This window comes from Simochromis diagramma, unplaced genomic scaffold, assembly GCF_900408965.1.
Source record: "Simochromis diagramma unplaced genomic scaffold, fSimDia1.1 OVJJ01000822.1, whole genome shotgun sequence".
Classification (NCBI taxonomy): domain Eukaryota; kingdom Metazoa; phylum Chordata; class Actinopteri; order Cichliformes; family Cichlidae; genus Simochromis; species Simochromis diagramma.
Genome location: NW_024387520.1, coordinates 2,911,221 through 2,927,515, shown reverse-complemented (window position 1 = coordinate 2,927,515; position 16,295 = coordinate 2,911,221). Strand labels below are relative to the sequence as shown.

The 16,295-nt window shown below is 38.1% G+C and overlaps 1 protein-coding gene across 2 annotated transcripts in view; it reads left to right on the top strand.

Annotated features, from left to right (window-relative positions):
• Positions 1-988: 988 nt before the first annotated feature.
• Positions 989-16,295, top strand: part of LOC120725939 (EGF-like repeat and discoidin I-like domain-containing protein 3) — a 124,082-nt gene continuing 108,775 nt past the window's right edge. The window contains exon 1 of one of the 2 annotated variants that reach the window (XM_040019055.1): positions 989-1,389. In XM_040019055.1, coding sequence (XP_039874989.1) covers positions 1,326-1,389 — 64 coding nt within the window. In that variant the 5' untranslated portion in view covers positions 989-1,325. The remainder of the gene's footprint in view (positions 1,390-16,295) is intronic. The other variant, XM_040019053.1, reaches the window with a different exon arrangement.

Genomic DNA, 16,295 nt, shown 5'->3' with positions numbered 1-16,295 from the left:
AAGATCTTCAGTTGAAGGATGGAAATGGCTTGTAAACTGGAAACTCGCTGTAAGCAGGGAAGTTGTGGTTTGTGTAAATTAATATGCGTTAATTAGATGTTCGTTAAACTCTGTTTCAGAGATGCTGTTCAGTCAGTGCCATCTTTTTCTCTCTCCTAGAAACAACAGGAGAATCTACAAAATGAAAATTGTTCATAGAACATTACGGTCAGTATCTTAATGCGATAAAGAATTTTCCAATTTAATCTTTTTGTTGAGGATACTAAAACTCATCAAGGCTTTCCAGAAAAATACTTTTGAAACTACTAAATTAATTGCTGAGCATCCAACTTCCGGAGGCTTAAAAAACAGAAATCTGAGAGTGACAAAAGGAGTTTGGGAGAGGCTGATTATGCGCAATTTAAATTTCTAGCAAGTTCTGACTTTTGGAAGAATTATTTTAAAGCTCTCTCTCTATTATTTATTTTTTTATCGGGCGGTGGGAGTGGGAGGAGGAAGAGTTTGCTCCACCAATAAAGCCTACCATGAAGCATCCTCCGAGTGACCAAAGGACCAAAGTGACTGTGGTCCAAGCTGCATAACGTTTTGACTGTGTGACTGCACCTTTAAAACAATAAAAAAAAATAGTAAGGAAAACTTATTTATCCTTTAAAAAATAGCTTTATAACTTAATTTTTAATATTTCTAAAAATAACTTTATAAATACAACTAACTGCGTAAACAGGCATTGGCTTACATGACATGATATCAGAAAGAGAGAGAGAATTAAAAATAAGAAATAAAAGTCGGAGAAAAACAAGGTACTATTTGTTTGTTTTTTATTATAATTATTATTTATTTACTTATTTATTTATTTGAATACACGAGACATCAAATGAAGCGCAGTTCAAATTAAAAGACATCACTTCTAGTTTTATTTTGTATGTGTGTAGCGGAAGTGATAATTCTTCTGACTCTGGGAGGTTTGACAGTAGTCGTCCGGCAGCACCGAGTGAGCGCACACGTCGCTCTCTCCACTACATCGCACCACTGCGGTAGGAGCGCGGAGGCAGCAGCAGAGGAGTGCCCGGCAGGCACAGTCCACTTGTTCCTGCAGGACAAAATCCAGGTGGCGAGTCTCTCACTCTGTCTCTCTGTGTCTCCCTCTCTGCCGACTTTATCACAGCGCAAGACTTTACCTGAGAGGACATAGTCATATAGCAACAGCTCTCAGGGTAACCCTCACAGTCCAGCCGGAGCAAAGGAAGGAGAAGTTTGGGCTATTGCCACGCGATTTTACCCACAGCTCCGTAACCTTGGAAGTCGGACCTGATTATTGTGAGAGGATGGGACCGCTACTCCTTTCCGTCGCCCTGTGCTTGAGCGCCGCTGTCCCACAGCGTGTGAAAGGTGAGCGGAACAAGTGACAGGCAAAAATAATCATTGTCACATTTTCTTTTCTTTTCTTTTTCCCCACACAAATAGTTCTTTTGCGTGGGAGCATCACCGAACAGGGGATCGATCAGAATCCTTTGGCATATTTACATATTCTACTGAAAGTGACAAAGTGCTGGTGATTATTCAAAGAGGATAGAGGGGAGTGGGGGTATCCCACATGAACGGTTCAACACTGTATTGTTCGCGGAAAACGGAGCAATCTCGGCACGCTTTTTTTTTGTTTTTTTTTAATCCGTGCACGACTCGTTAGTTAATTGGTTTGTGTTCAAAGGAGACCTGTTTGAGTATACAAGCGGCCGATTGTGTATTTTATCTGTGTGTAATTGCTCTTTGATAAAGGGCCACATGAGACTGCGCACAATTAAGGCAAATGTGCACAGCTCCAGTGTTTCGTGCGCCCTCACAGTGACCATCTTCAGCTGCTTGCTTGGCTTATGTGCGAAGCTTACATGGGGTAAAAGAAGCTGAGGGTCCAGGTTTAGCTCTCGTTAATTAATGCAGGGGGACAAAGGCATCTTTCTCCCCTTATTTTCCCTTTTTTTTACTAACCAATATAAAAAGAAGAAGAAAAAAAACGGAATAGAAAGATTTCTTGCGTGGTGACTAGACAAATCTAGAGGTGATATATATCCTGTAATAGTTGCCTTATCATTATTAACCAGCGCAATATTACAAGTAGGGTAAATGGACATTGAAGTCTAATGTAGAGTCTTACCAAAACATGTCACACTGCTTTATGCAGAGAGAAAACTGCTGAAAGCTTATAGATTAACCTGACTCCCTGAATCACCGTTCCCATCATTTACATCCTCCCCCCTTTTGCCCTTCCTGTTCTCTGGTGATGGGGATGTTTAAGCTTTTGGCCGCTATATATTTTCCACCATCAGTGCAGAGCCGTACCTGTGGGATACAAACATATGTATATATTTTTGATAAAGAAAACAGGGTAGTCCTGATAGAAGTGGGTCATGCCATTGTCCCTGTCTCTGTTCATTTAGCAACACGCTTGCCTCAGGAGTCACACATGTCAGACAGACCTCAGTCTCTACACCGGGAGTGTGCCCCAAGCAGAGTTTCTAAGGCTCCCTAAGCCTCACAGTGTCAACTCACAGTCAGCTGTTACAAGACATAATACTCCCTGGTAGGCTGGCATAATGAATGTACAGGAAGAGCAGAGAGCCGTGGTGCCGCGGGTCGACTTGTTTCAAGGCTCAGTGAGTTAAAAATAAACCCCGGACTAGTCCCTCAATTAATCATATCCCAGTTAAAAATTGTGCTATTGTAAAGGGATTTATTTTTTTTTGTCCATCTGCTTCAAAAATGAGTTAAGCTGTAACCTTAGTCACAAAAGGGAGCTTGTTAGAGGAGGAAATGGAGGTTAATCGACAGTGTTAACGTTTCATCTGTGTTTGAACAACAGCCACAGTCATATTGGTCAGCCTGGCAGCTATATTTGCAACCGAACCCCTTCGTCACCGTTGCTGTCAGTCTGACATGTTTAAAAAAATCCACAGTCAGATTAAAAGGGACACGAAAGCATTCAGCTGTCATGAAGAAAGTGGCAGAAAAAAATGTCTTGTGATTATTAGAAATCTCTTTGTGTTGCCTTGAAGATACGGTTTACTTACCTTATGTCATTGCTCAAAGACAGCAGGTGTCTTCTGAGATAGCGGCTAACAAACACTGCATGGAGGATGTCACAGGGTGCCTCTGTCCACTGAAACAAATTGATGGGGTAGAAAGATTCGCCTTCAGGTAAAACAGACTGCATTGTTCCATGTCAGCGTGCAATACATCACCTCCTCTCTTTGGTTACTGGGGCTGACTCTCACACATTGTTTGGGGTCCTGCCTGTCTGTCTGGACAAAGGACATGACTGCACCCGTGGGTTCTGTGGATGGATATGTAAGACGCTTTTGTGCTTTGTTTGGAGTGTCAGCCTTAATGAGTTTTATGCATCTTAATTTTAGCCCCAGTCTTGTGATAAGGACTTCACAATTAGAGGCTTTTAGTCGAATGGACAGCCATCTGGAGTGGCAGTGTGATTGTTTGCTATTGGTGAGCCATGATTAGTGTTAATATTGTTGACTGCTGTTCATTTTAGCCAAAGATTGCACTTGTGTAACGCAGTTGAAGAAGTCAAACAATACACTAATGTAGAAATATTGCAATTTTGCGAATGTTGGCAGCTTTAAATTGCTCATCATGCTCAATATGATGTAGGTTTGAGAGGTTGGGAGGCTTACTGAAGGGCAGCAGAAGTTTTGTTTAGCTGAGAGAAATTGAGCTTCTGCTTCCAAACAGTTGGATGGATATAAATGAGATATACCGACTTGATAGATAAATCTATCAAGGCTGATTTGATAGATTTATCTGAAAGGTCAACACATTTACTGGCAGCTGAGGTTATGGTTGATGTACCAATGCATTTTAATAAGAATGACATGTGACCTACACTGCTCTGCAAAAGTAAAGAGCCACCCCTCATTTCTGTATATAAAATGGGAAAACGCTACAAATATACATGGAAATACAGTATATAAGGCAAGAGTTTGTGCAATTCTAATGAGGTTAAAAAACCAATATTTGGTACGACCCAATTATTCTTCAACACCGCTGCAACTCTCTTAGGCAAACACCCTGTCATTTCTTTAAGCAGTCTTCAGGAAAAGTTCTCCGGGGTTCTTAAAGAACATTCAGAGCTCTTCTTTGGATGTTGGCTGCTTTTGTTCTTTTCTCTATCAAGATGATCCCACTTGCTTCAATAAGGTCTGGGCTCTGGGGAGGCCGATCCATGACTGATAGTCTTTAACTGTGTTTTTCTATCCAGGTATGCTTTAAATGCATTGACCTCGTACTGGGAACCATTTTCATGCTGGAAAATGAAGTTGTTGCCAATTACATGCTTTCCAGATGGTATTGCATAATGGATCATAATTCCATCAATTTTGAGAAGATGCTCAATAGCACTGACCGCAAAGCATCCCCAAAACTCACCAGAGCCTCCGTTGTGTTTTACAGATGACCGTAGACACTGTTGTACCTCTCTCTTGACCGCTGTGTACATATTTAAACCAAAATTTCATATTTGTTTTCATCACTCCTTTTCAGGAGTGATGAAAATGATGATTTTCAGTACAATTCTTGTGTAATTTGGCATACCTGTAGAAGCCTGGAGAGATCCATCCATCCATCCTCTTCTGCTTATCCTTACCAGGGTCACGGTGGCTAGAGCCTATCCCAGCTACCACAGGGCTAGAGGGCCTGGAGAGCTATTTAGAAAATAAATAAATAAAAAAAGAGTCTAGCTCCTTGGGAGCAAAATATGAAGAAATAAGCCTTTTGCACATTACTGTAGCTCTACAGTGCTGTGCACCAGATGTACAAAGATAGTGTGGTGAAGAAATGAAAGCCTTTTAAAAGAAGATGTATTTGTTTCCTTGCCACAAAAGAGGAAATAAATAACAGCAAAAACAAATTTTTTTACTCTGACTCAGAATTTTGGTTCATCTCTATTATATCTTTAATAAAATGGAGCTTTTGTTTGCAGACATTTAAATGGATATAATGCATATAAATTGTACAGATTTATCCAAACCTCATTACCTTTACTGGCCACTAAAGGTTATGGTTGATGTATGACTGACTTTTAATAACAATAACTGGCGACCTACCTCTACAGTGCTCTTCAATCCGGTTTTAAATGGCACAGTCCTTAATCAGTGGAGAGAGGTCAGACTTCTGTCAAATCAGCAGCCATGATTAGCAACGGATTCCAAGCTACTCATTGGACAACAACCCCTGCACAAGAAAATGCAACATAGAATATCAAAACATAGAACTAAGTGATGTAGTGCCAGCGCTGCTGTTTTTTTGTGGAACTTAATAGGGATATTTGTTGTCAGTGCAGATGTTCACTAATCCTTTTTATATTTGAAGGAGACTTCATTTGTCTGTCATGCTGACAAGGTGATGCATACAATGCTATTTGTCTTTGCCATCTCAGTTCTCCTGCCTACATTTCATGCTTGACTTATATGGAGGGCACTGGAGTGATGGTTATCAAGGTTGCAAGGACACATGAAGAGGAAACGCTTACCAAAGAGCTTTAATGCAGCCTTGAGAATAAAATAGCAGCATGGTGGTAAAAGACGTATTTTAGTCAACGCAAACTTTCAGACAGGAAAAAAATGGATGTTTCATAGTTATTTTATAACATTTTGTGGTTTTGTTTGATTTAGAGTTCTGTGCAAAAGTCTTGAGCTGCCCCTCATTTCTTTATATTTAGCTTCCAGGTTGCCAGACTTTCTTGTCATTAAAGTGGTTTTGAGAAGTCGTCACTCTTGGATGAGTGACGAAACATTTCCCGCGCTGTTCATCTATGTCCAGATGAACAGAATCATCTTTTTGGGAGTTCTTTACCTGGATGATTGAGCATGCATCAAGACATCTCGAGAAATAGTTCTCCAGATTTTTTTGTTTTGTTTTTAAGAGTTTTTCTTTTACACATTGGCTGCCATTTTACCCAGTTCTTGTACTTGACCATTTTCAGAGAAAGGTTTTTTTTTTCCCTTTGATAAGCCACTTAAAACTGAACTATGATTCATTCAAGCATAAAAAGGGCAACACACAAGTTAGTAAAGAACCAATTTTAAATAGTATTTTTAGAGACTTGGGTACTAGCAGTCTGTCGCAGAATCACAGAAATTGTTCTCATTTCTTAAGCTGCGAAAATGCCAAAGATAACACAGCCTTGACAGATATAAAGTTGTATTTTTCCCCCAACAGGGTGATTCGCAAAGAGGGGAGAACTTGCATATATTAGCACTGTGTGCAGTGCATTCTCAAAAGACCTGCTTTTCAGTCAGTGGTGTTGGGGATCTTGTCAAAACTGATGTAATTATGAATGAGGAGAAATACCATCAGGTTTTTATTTGACCATGCAATACTGGAAAACCCCTGATTTTTAATGGTGGGCAATGTCACCTCAAAATTAGATTATGACACTTTGAGAAAATTTATGATATTTCTGACAAAAAAAGACATTTGGAGCATTTTATCGATGCTTCCGGCAGCAGCAAATGAAAGAAGGTAAATGAAAGACATTTTCCATCCTTCTTTTCCAATGAGCTACTGTCATTGAGGACACACTTCCTGATTTGAAGTGTGAATCTATTTTAAAAAATAAGGTGCTACCAGCAGTGTGGTGCCAGAGAGACACAAGATGTGTGGAATATAAGAACAAAAGTAACCCAGGGAGTGTAGTTTAACAATAAATAAAGTACCAAATTATTAATATTATTACATTATAAATATGAGCCATATTTTTTCTGTTGAATCTTGGCTCATGCTTTAAGCCCTGTTTTGCCACCTTGTAAACACATCAATAATTGAATGGGTTGAACATCATTAGCTGCCTGTACTGTATGTCTTCCTTCGTAGCCTGGACAATGTGCGTGTTTTTTTCCTCAAGTCATGAAACACATTTGTTCTTCCCACCTTTGGCAGGAACAATTTTCCTTGCATATTTTGCTGAGTGCTGTGGTTTGTTGGAGGTTGCTGAAGTAGTTTTAGTTTTGGCTGACTTGTGGCTGTTGCTGTCAGTCATGCCTGGGCTTCTCTGCTTGCATGCATTGGGGAACACAAAGGCATGGGGATGCTACAACATCGTCAGTGTAAAAATATCATGTAAAAATTTATACCAAACAGTCAAAGCTAATCCTCACAAATGATATGATATGGCACAGCCCTAGTAATGGTTTCATTTTCCAGCATGACAATGATCCCAGACACACTGCCAATACAGCGAAAGCAAAGCTGGATAGGAAAACAGACAACGGAACACTATCAGTCATAGACTGGCCTCCCCAGAGCACAGACCTCAATATTACTCCAACAATGTGGGATCACCCTGACAGAGAACAGAAGGCAACACCCCAAGAGGATCCAGGCTATGTTGAAAAATAAAGGCGGTCCTACCAAAAATGGACTTTCAGGCTTGTTAGGATTGTCGAAACTCTCTTTCCCCTTATATACTGTGGTTTCCATTTATGTTTGCACATATTTCAGTAAATCATCCAACTATTTCCCATTTCCTTGCACATTAGAAAAAAACTAAAAAACTGAGGTGCCTCAAGACTTTTGCAGTGATGGTACAATAATCATGTGACCGTCACTGAAACACTGAAAATTATCGTGTTTGAAGCCCAGTTCTGTATCCTCAAGGTGACTTTTGCTTAACTCTGCATTTGGCAGTGAGTGAAAAGGAAGAATTCTTCAAGGCATCAAACAGACAAAAGATAAACACAAAGACTGATCACCAGTAAAAATAGCAATTTTCACACAATAGCTTGTCTGTTTTCCCACAGTCCTTAACTCAAAGGTGATGTTTCTCTTCACAAAACTATGGAAATGTTGATTCTGTATTTCCCCAAACAGTGTTAAAGTTCTATCACTGACTAAAGGCAATATATAACATTATGACAGCTGACTTAAGCTGTGGCGTTCTTAGCAAAGTGTTAATGTCAGGAAAAAAAGCAGAAAGAGCCCCGTAGCTTGAGTAAAAAGATTATACAAATTCTTCATTTGTAGTGTGAGTTATCGTTGAGTGTACATTCATTTTTCAGCTAAGAACATGCAGCGGCCCGTCCCTTTCATAGCTTGAGTATTAACAAGACCACATGCTGGGTTTAAGTAATCCCACTGGGTCACAATTAATGTTTCAACTCTTGGAGGCACAAGAAGACTCACTGCATGTGATGCAAAAAAAGTTGCAGGTAATAACTTCAAATATATGCACTTTAACGAGTGGACCTGCATGTTTGAAATCATTAAAGGGTATAGTGGATCACTTCAAAGTGACACATGTGACACAATAACAATTTTAGCTCAATTATGCTGTTTTCATAATGCTTCAAACCAAAATTATAAATGAAAATGACATTTCTTTTTGATTACTTATTTTCCTCCTTACAGCAGACAATTCAGTATCTGCTAGTACTAAACCTTACTGCCAGTGGATGGTTGTTAGTGGTGGAACGGTGGTCGCACAACGTAGTTTGATGATAAAGTATTAAAGCATGCAGAAGTGGAACGCTGAAGGTTCAAAACACTTTTGATCTGTGTAACTCAATGAACAGCATTCTTCCCCCTGCAAATGCGATCTTACTTCACTGTTTTATTCATGTGTGACATTCAGAAGACATCACCTGTATGTAATTTAACACTAAAATTTGTATCCGCAATGCATTTTTGTTTGACTCACCAATAAATACGAAATGATTAATTTGAAAAAGCACCGCAGGCTAGTTTAAGTAAAAAAAGATGGGAAAAAAAATCTTTTTTGTGGCCCTTTTCCTGCAATGCTTCTTTTATTGGCACATAAATTCAGAAAAAAGCACAAATGTCATAATTTTCTGTTCACTAAACTTATATGGAGTAATTTGCAGAAGCGCAGCTCCTCTTATAAATGAGTAAATCTTTGCATTTTGATGGATAAAGGTCTGTCAGCATGAGGCAGAAAGGGGAAATAGGTTTTAAATGCATAAAAGTGCCTTTTAGATTTGTTTATCGACACCACAGATGTGACTATTGTTAATAATATTAAAATATAAATAAAACAAATTTATTTTAGAGATGTATTCTGATACCTCTCAGTCATGGTACAGTATCATAACAAACTTGGATTTTTTTTTAAATTCAAATTCTCAAGGTTCAGCTACCATTTTTTTAGGTTAAAAAATCAGAGGTATACTGCAAAAAGAAAGGCCCTGGGGCCACAAGAAAAATATTTAAACCAAACTTTTCACAGATAAGGAAGCCTAACAAGGTAAACAACAGGTAACAGTCAAGTTGGATGAAAGGATGATAAACCAGGGTATTTTTTGGCTGGAACGTTAAGAGTTTTCTTGTATACTATTAAAATGTTTGTATCTATCTTTCTCTATATTATTTTAAGAATGTTGTTTTTATCAATAACTGCCTGTGCAGATGTGTAGGTGTGCCAAGTGTAGGTGTGTGTGTGTGGGAAGAGGATAGGTATTTAGGAGGTGGGAGAAATGAAAAGCTTACTGACAAGTGTCAATGTGGATTGTAAGTGTATCCTCAGCCAAGCACAATTTCTATGCTCAGTGGGTGTGCCTGCTGAGTGCAAAGGACCCCCTGTATTTGACAGGGAGGTGTCACACCAGTATCAGCATTCATTATTGGTTTTGGCCATGAGTGAAGACTTCACCTTTCCCCAACGGATCAATAGGAAGAATAAAGTATTTTGCATTAAGTGCAGAACTGCAGCAGCCGTTAAGTCTGATGAGATGTAAGCAGTTTCAGCTTGTTTAAGTTTTAGTGGTTGACAAACAAAGAATGTAACTCTTGCTTTTGTATGGGAGTATTTGACTCATTTACATCTCTCAAAAAGAGACAATTTCTGGTTTTATTAATTACAAATATGGTTAAACTGCTTCAGATGGAAGTGAAGCTGCTGTAGTTAAAATGAGATTGAGTACTTTAGTCTTTGGTCTGATAAAGAACCCACCATATTCGGTCAGGCCAGTCTACTTACTTTAGTTCAGATGAGATTAAGTGCTTAAGCCACCTGTCCCAAGGAGATGATGCCTCCTGATTCTGTCCCAAGGACATACTTAAATGAAGAGTCCCAACTCAGTCTATATTAAAAAAAATCCTTGAATTATGTCTCTGTCTTTGATTGACAGTTATGATTCCATAAAACCTACAAGAAATAACAAGTACTCATGCAAATTAATTAAACACTGTAAATGTTTTGCAACATATAATTTCTTTTAAAACTTCTTTGAGGTGTTTTCAGCTTTTTACTCTTAAAGACTTGCCAGCTCTGTATTATACAGTATTTCAACTTACATTTGAGTATATTAGTACATGCACTGAATGTATTGTCTGTTTTTCTTTGTGTGTGTTTGTGTGTGTACAGAAGAGTTGGTTTTTGTGCTTGAAGCTTGGAGAGGTAACCCAGAAATGTCATCACACCAAGTCTAGGCAGCAATTCTGGCTGTTTTTCACAGTGTGGAAGTGCATCCATACTTCACTCATTTGGCAAAACACAAAACAACATGCATTTATTTATCGTGTGAGTCAGCCCGAGTTTACACTAAATTGCGCTGAATAGAAACAGGTGAGTGACTGAGAGGAAGCAGGATACGATCAGTCTGGATATGACAAGTTTCAACTGGAAGCCTTTGCTTTAAACATTTTTTTTTTTCAGAAGAGCAATTTTAGGTAATGACATAATGTATATGTTATCCATTTTGAAGATAAGTGCAGTTTTTTTTTTAAGTGCAACATTTTCCATCCAGATGTTTTAGATTACCCTTGGGGTTTGTAGTACCAGCCACGGGTAGAAAGAGGAAGAAAAAATAGAGCTGAGAGCCAGGATGAAAATTCCCTTTAACATGATGTTCATCGAACAGAAACCACTCCTGCCCGAAAATCAAAGTGAGACATAGTCACAGTCAGTTGCCCTCACAAAAAGGGCAAAGGTTGCAACAATTTACACCAGATTTGTACTTTCAGGTACAAGTTTCTGATAACTTTTTTTGCTAGAGTCTCAATGCTCAACATGTCACACAGCAATAGTTTCAGATGAGCTTCTCTTGTTTTTAGCTCAGTAATAAACCAAGGGCAAGCCAAATGTAGCAGTAACCACTTATTAAGGTCTTAACCCTGTATAGCACATAGTAAGTAGAAAGAAAATTGTGGTTTTATACTAAAATACCAACATTAAAATATTATTTGACACCACTGTGACCAGTTTGCATGCTTTAAATCAAACAGAACTGAATTGAATAAACACTCAATTTGATTTGTGAACAAAAAGTCAGTATTTCTTTCCACTTCCTAACTTTTGCTTAATGTGGAGAATCCAACTGCTCACCTGTTCTCGATCCACTCGTGTTTTTCATTCTCATTGAAGGCTAGAGCCATTCCCAGCATGTACGATATACAGTAGATACATAAATTGTTAAAGATAATCTGAGAATCTGTTTTCAGATATTATTACTAAGATATTATTTTCAAATTTTGTGTCATGCGAGATACTAATAACAGCTCGAGCTGATTCAAGTTTGGTGAAAGGTCAAGGTCAAAATCAGCAAAAACTCCATGAGTATCTAAATTGGCTAAGCATTTGAGCTAAACCTTCATTGTTAGCACCCAAAGTCAAAGTTGACCTTGAAAAAATCTCCAAGTAGTATATCAGACGAAAGGGCACGAAGAGAGCTGTACAACACATTTTTTCTTTTGTTTTTTCAATACAGTGCCCTACAAGGTTACATTAATTTTACAGTTTTTACAGTTTAAAGATTTCAGCCTATTCTGCTTCAATCCAACTATTTTTGTATGTAATACTTAAAGGTCATGGGTCAAAGGTCAGGGTCATGTCAATTGGGAAAAAGGTTTAGTTTCCATATTACCAAAACCAACATCAGCGTAAAACATTAAAGTTTTAGTGCAGCCCTTGCTTTTGAGTTGTGCTCTTTGGGTTTTTGTTAATGGAACAAAGTGTAACAATGTCTGAAACCAAGACCAAATCTGTGGTATAAATGTTGTAACCGAACTGCTGTTGAGATGTCATTTCATTACTAACAGAGACACTGATGGAAACACACCAGAATTTATTTAGTGCTTTTCTGGTCATGGTGGTCACTCAGAGTGCTTTAGGCCAGAAGCTGTGTTTAACCACAGTCTCATACAACAATTTATTCTATAAACTTTAAGCACTTTATCTACTGCTCAGCCAATTCAGCTCTCATAGTCCTGTGGGAGCCCAAGAAGGAATGCTTGCGTTGTGAGGCAACAATGCTAACCATTGCACCACCATGATGCCCAAGTGGGGTAGACACAGAAAAAACAAGGCAATTATGTAACAGACACATCAGGACCATTACTTCACACTTCATAGCAGAGTAACAGTAGTCTGCTTCATTTTCAGATTTAGCTAACTACTGGGACACAATTGGTATGTTGGCAAAGTTGTTACAGTTACATAGTTTAACTGTACCTCTCTGCAGCTGTTTTTCTAAAATTAAAACTGTTTACAGCATGTGTGGAAATACAGGATGATAAGCGGCTGCCAGAATGTGCAGATGTAATGATATGCATTGATATTATCCATATGCTTGTTGCTACACAAGCTGGCCATGTGGTCTTTAAAACGTGCTTGCCTGTTTGAATACAGATGTTTTTTAACCATTTTTCCTTTAACGTTTGTGAATTCAGTCAATTAATCAATCAGTTTTACAGAAACCACAGAATAAATGTTCTCAGTGATAAACAAGACCACTGAGTTATGCAAGAACCATTAAATTGTTTGTTTTCACTTTCTCCATATTTTATAAAGAAGAAAAAGTGTAGCATACAGTGTGTCATTTATAGCATAGTCAAGCGTTACAACACTGGTGTTGTCATGTTTAATTTTATGCCTGTTTTAGGACTTCTCACATTCTAGAGAAAGCAATCAGAGGAAGCAGACAGGAAGAAATGAAACAAATGTCAGCCTATGCTTAATGTATGAACTGTTCAGCTTCCAAGCTGTTACTTCCCTCTTATTTAGTTTAGTTTTCATATTGTATACCCAACCTAATTCTAACTTGCATTATTAACCATGTTTGATATCGTCCTATTTTATCTACTTTGCTTCTGAAACAGACCTTTGTACAACTCACCACTGTTTGAGGCATATGAAATATTTACAACTTTGATCTCTCTAACCTGTTCACTTGTCCTAGGTGGGTGTGCTCTATTGCAGATTCCGCCAGTGTATTGTGACTAAGCTTGAAATCTTGTTCTGCACCGAGTGTTGAACCTGTGAAGAGTGTGACAGATTAAATTAGCAACTGAAAAGTTCAAAGTTTAAATTGCAGTGTGTATTTTTAACTGTGTTCAGTGCACTGAAGGAGAGTCTTTGCGGGATATTGCACTCTCACTCTTGCTGTCTTCCTCTCTTGCATACACAAACTCTAGAAGTTATAATTATACACATAGAAGCATAGTTCTTTAGTTGTTGCTGCATTTCGTTGGAACTGTGGTTGGATAATAGGAATAATGCTATCGACTGGACACTAGCAGCGTCTAGTACATGTGTTTATCTGTCTGTGTCGCATGCTGTTCGGTTACAAAGATGTGTTATCTTTTAAAGATGTGTGCTAAGGCAAAGACAAAATAAAATCACTGAAAAGTGAGTACAGCATTTTACGTCGAAGCTCAGTAATCACCCTTGACTGTACATCATCACTCACACTGAGTCTTTTCTTGCTTGACACTGAATCTCTAAGTAAGTAGTGCCTGCTACATGAAATTCACTGACCAAGGGGTAAGCAGGATGAAAAAAAATTCAATTTGTCAAGGCCTGCCCTTTCCGTTGCACACAATGCACAGCTTAGGCCTTCGGGTGTGAAGTATGAAGGGAACAAGAATCAGAAGATATTTTTCAAGTATTTTTCATGTCCTTCGATGTTTCCTGCGTTGAAGAGGAACATTAAACAGAGCTTACCAGCAATTTTTGACTTTTCAAATAGCCTGTGTAAACTTACCTAACAATAAATTGCGGCAGGTGAAGGACCTGCTATTCAGTGAGACAGAACAAAGTAGCTCATCATTTCATCCATATGTTTTTCATTTAAATAAATGTGCTGTTAATTAATGGGGATGTAATTGTTCTGTTGGCAAGAAAACGAGATCAGTACCATTCTCACATTTATTCATTCAGTATTTAACTGGAGTAAACAGCTTATGTTTAATTTGATTCAACACTGCTTTTAAAGTGCTGGTTAATCTGTAGTAATGTTAATTGTTATATTAGCAGCCTGAATTTTATATAAGTAAATTAAACCCTTCAAATTCTCATTAACTAAAGTGTTAAAATTTACTTCAAACATGGCACTGCATGCAGCAGGTATTGCTGCAAAAAAAGGGAAGCTTTGTTTTGCAAAATATACCAGTGGTGGATAGAAGCAGGTGGAAATCTCACTTTTCTTTGTGTCAAAGGTAAAACAGGTAGTTATACTGGTTAATGTTGTTGTTAACCAGTATAACTATAATGTTTAATATGTGGCATTGACCATAAAATACACCCATTATAACAGTATCATTGTTGTGATCTGTTGCCTCTTTAGCAGTTTTTAACATGGATTTATTTTGGTAGTCGTGTGAAAATACGAACCACAAAAAACCAAACCAAACCAAACTTTATATAAGGATTTCACACACTTAGCATCACAACTAGCTAATCGAATGAAACAACTTCTTCCTATTTCCTGTATTTATGCTAAGCTAACAGGCTTCAGAATCCATTAGACATTTGTGAGCTGCATGGTTTAACCCTCCTGTGTGTTTTTTGACAAGAAAATAAACATGTAGAATTTTACACAAATCTTGATTTCAATTTTTCTTGATAAAATTCTCAAGCAGAAATGTGGAAATATTGAATTAGCCATATTTCCTGCGTTTATCAAAGTTTTGATTGGTTCTCCCTGTCTCACAAAAACACTTGCAAAAGCTGGGAAAACATGACTAAACATTTGCATTTGCCGTACAAGTGCATTCTTTGTGAATTTTCAATCAGCGTTGCTCAGTCAAAAGTGTGGCATAATTTTTCTTTCATCCAAAATGCCAAATGCAAAACATCATGACAACAAGAGGGCTAATGAGGTAACATTTAAGGAACAGGGTCAAAGAAATGCCTAGATGTGTTGTTGAATATGCATTAATCCCGTAAATTTGTGTCACAGTTTCCAGCTAAAATGCATTTTTGCTTCGCCTAGTTTGTCTTTCCTTGCCTGTTAATTTGCAGCGGCACTTTCCGTCACAGACACCTTCCTCTTCAGCGGTTACTGCGAAGATTCAGATGAGATGTGAGCTCTACTCCTTTATACATGTTTGATGAATCTTTTTATGCTACTTCTGGGATACAAGCATGAATGTGGGAGATCTTGTCTGGAAAAAAGGTACAAAAGATGGGAGGTGTCCAAGTTTGTAATGAGGCTAGCGAGGCTCTCCTGGCTCACAAGCAAACTAGGGCATCTGTAATGAGCGTGCAGAGAGAAAAGGGGGAGGTGGGGGCTGAGAGAAAGCAGAGAGGCATGTTGTGAAGTTGCATCAGAGCATCAGCTGTCCAGTGGATGGTGGTGGGAAGCAGATGTCTTTCATAGTTCTCCCTCAACAGGACTTGAAGAACAAATATAGTAAATTACCAGCGTCTTCAAACCTTTAAACATATTCAAAACGAAACTCAATTAGCTTGCTTTTTAAAAGGACATTTTTGTCTTCACAAGAATTTCAGACAGGTAGCAAAGCATGCTAGAGAATGATATAGGTGCCCATTATATGAGTGATAACCATTGAAAATAATATGACTGATGGGATTACAGCAATTAGCAGTATGAAATAGCTGTACCACACTGCTCAATATGTCTGTGCAAATACGTAATCTGATGACTGCAATTATTAAAAAAATTGAAAGGCACCAAGTGGCATTACTCCTTTGTGATATGGCTGTATTGGAAAATGACATATTTACTTAATCCAATTAGCTTTTCTAACTCTTAATGAGCAAGAACCTGAAATAGGATGCTTTTGAATCATAATAATTAGCACAATCCATCAAAAAGCCTTGATGCTATGCATCTCTGCCTGTCTGAGAATTACATCAGAGAAAAGATTTGAGCACTATTTAATTGTTTTGGCTTTTACTTTTGTGACTGAGGGATAGCCATGTTTCTATTTTTTCTGTAATTTGATAGATAGCTAATTGAATAAAAGAAAGTTTTCTATTTTTTATTCTACTTCTCCTTATGGCCTCAGAAAAAAAGTGTAATCCCCTGTAATTA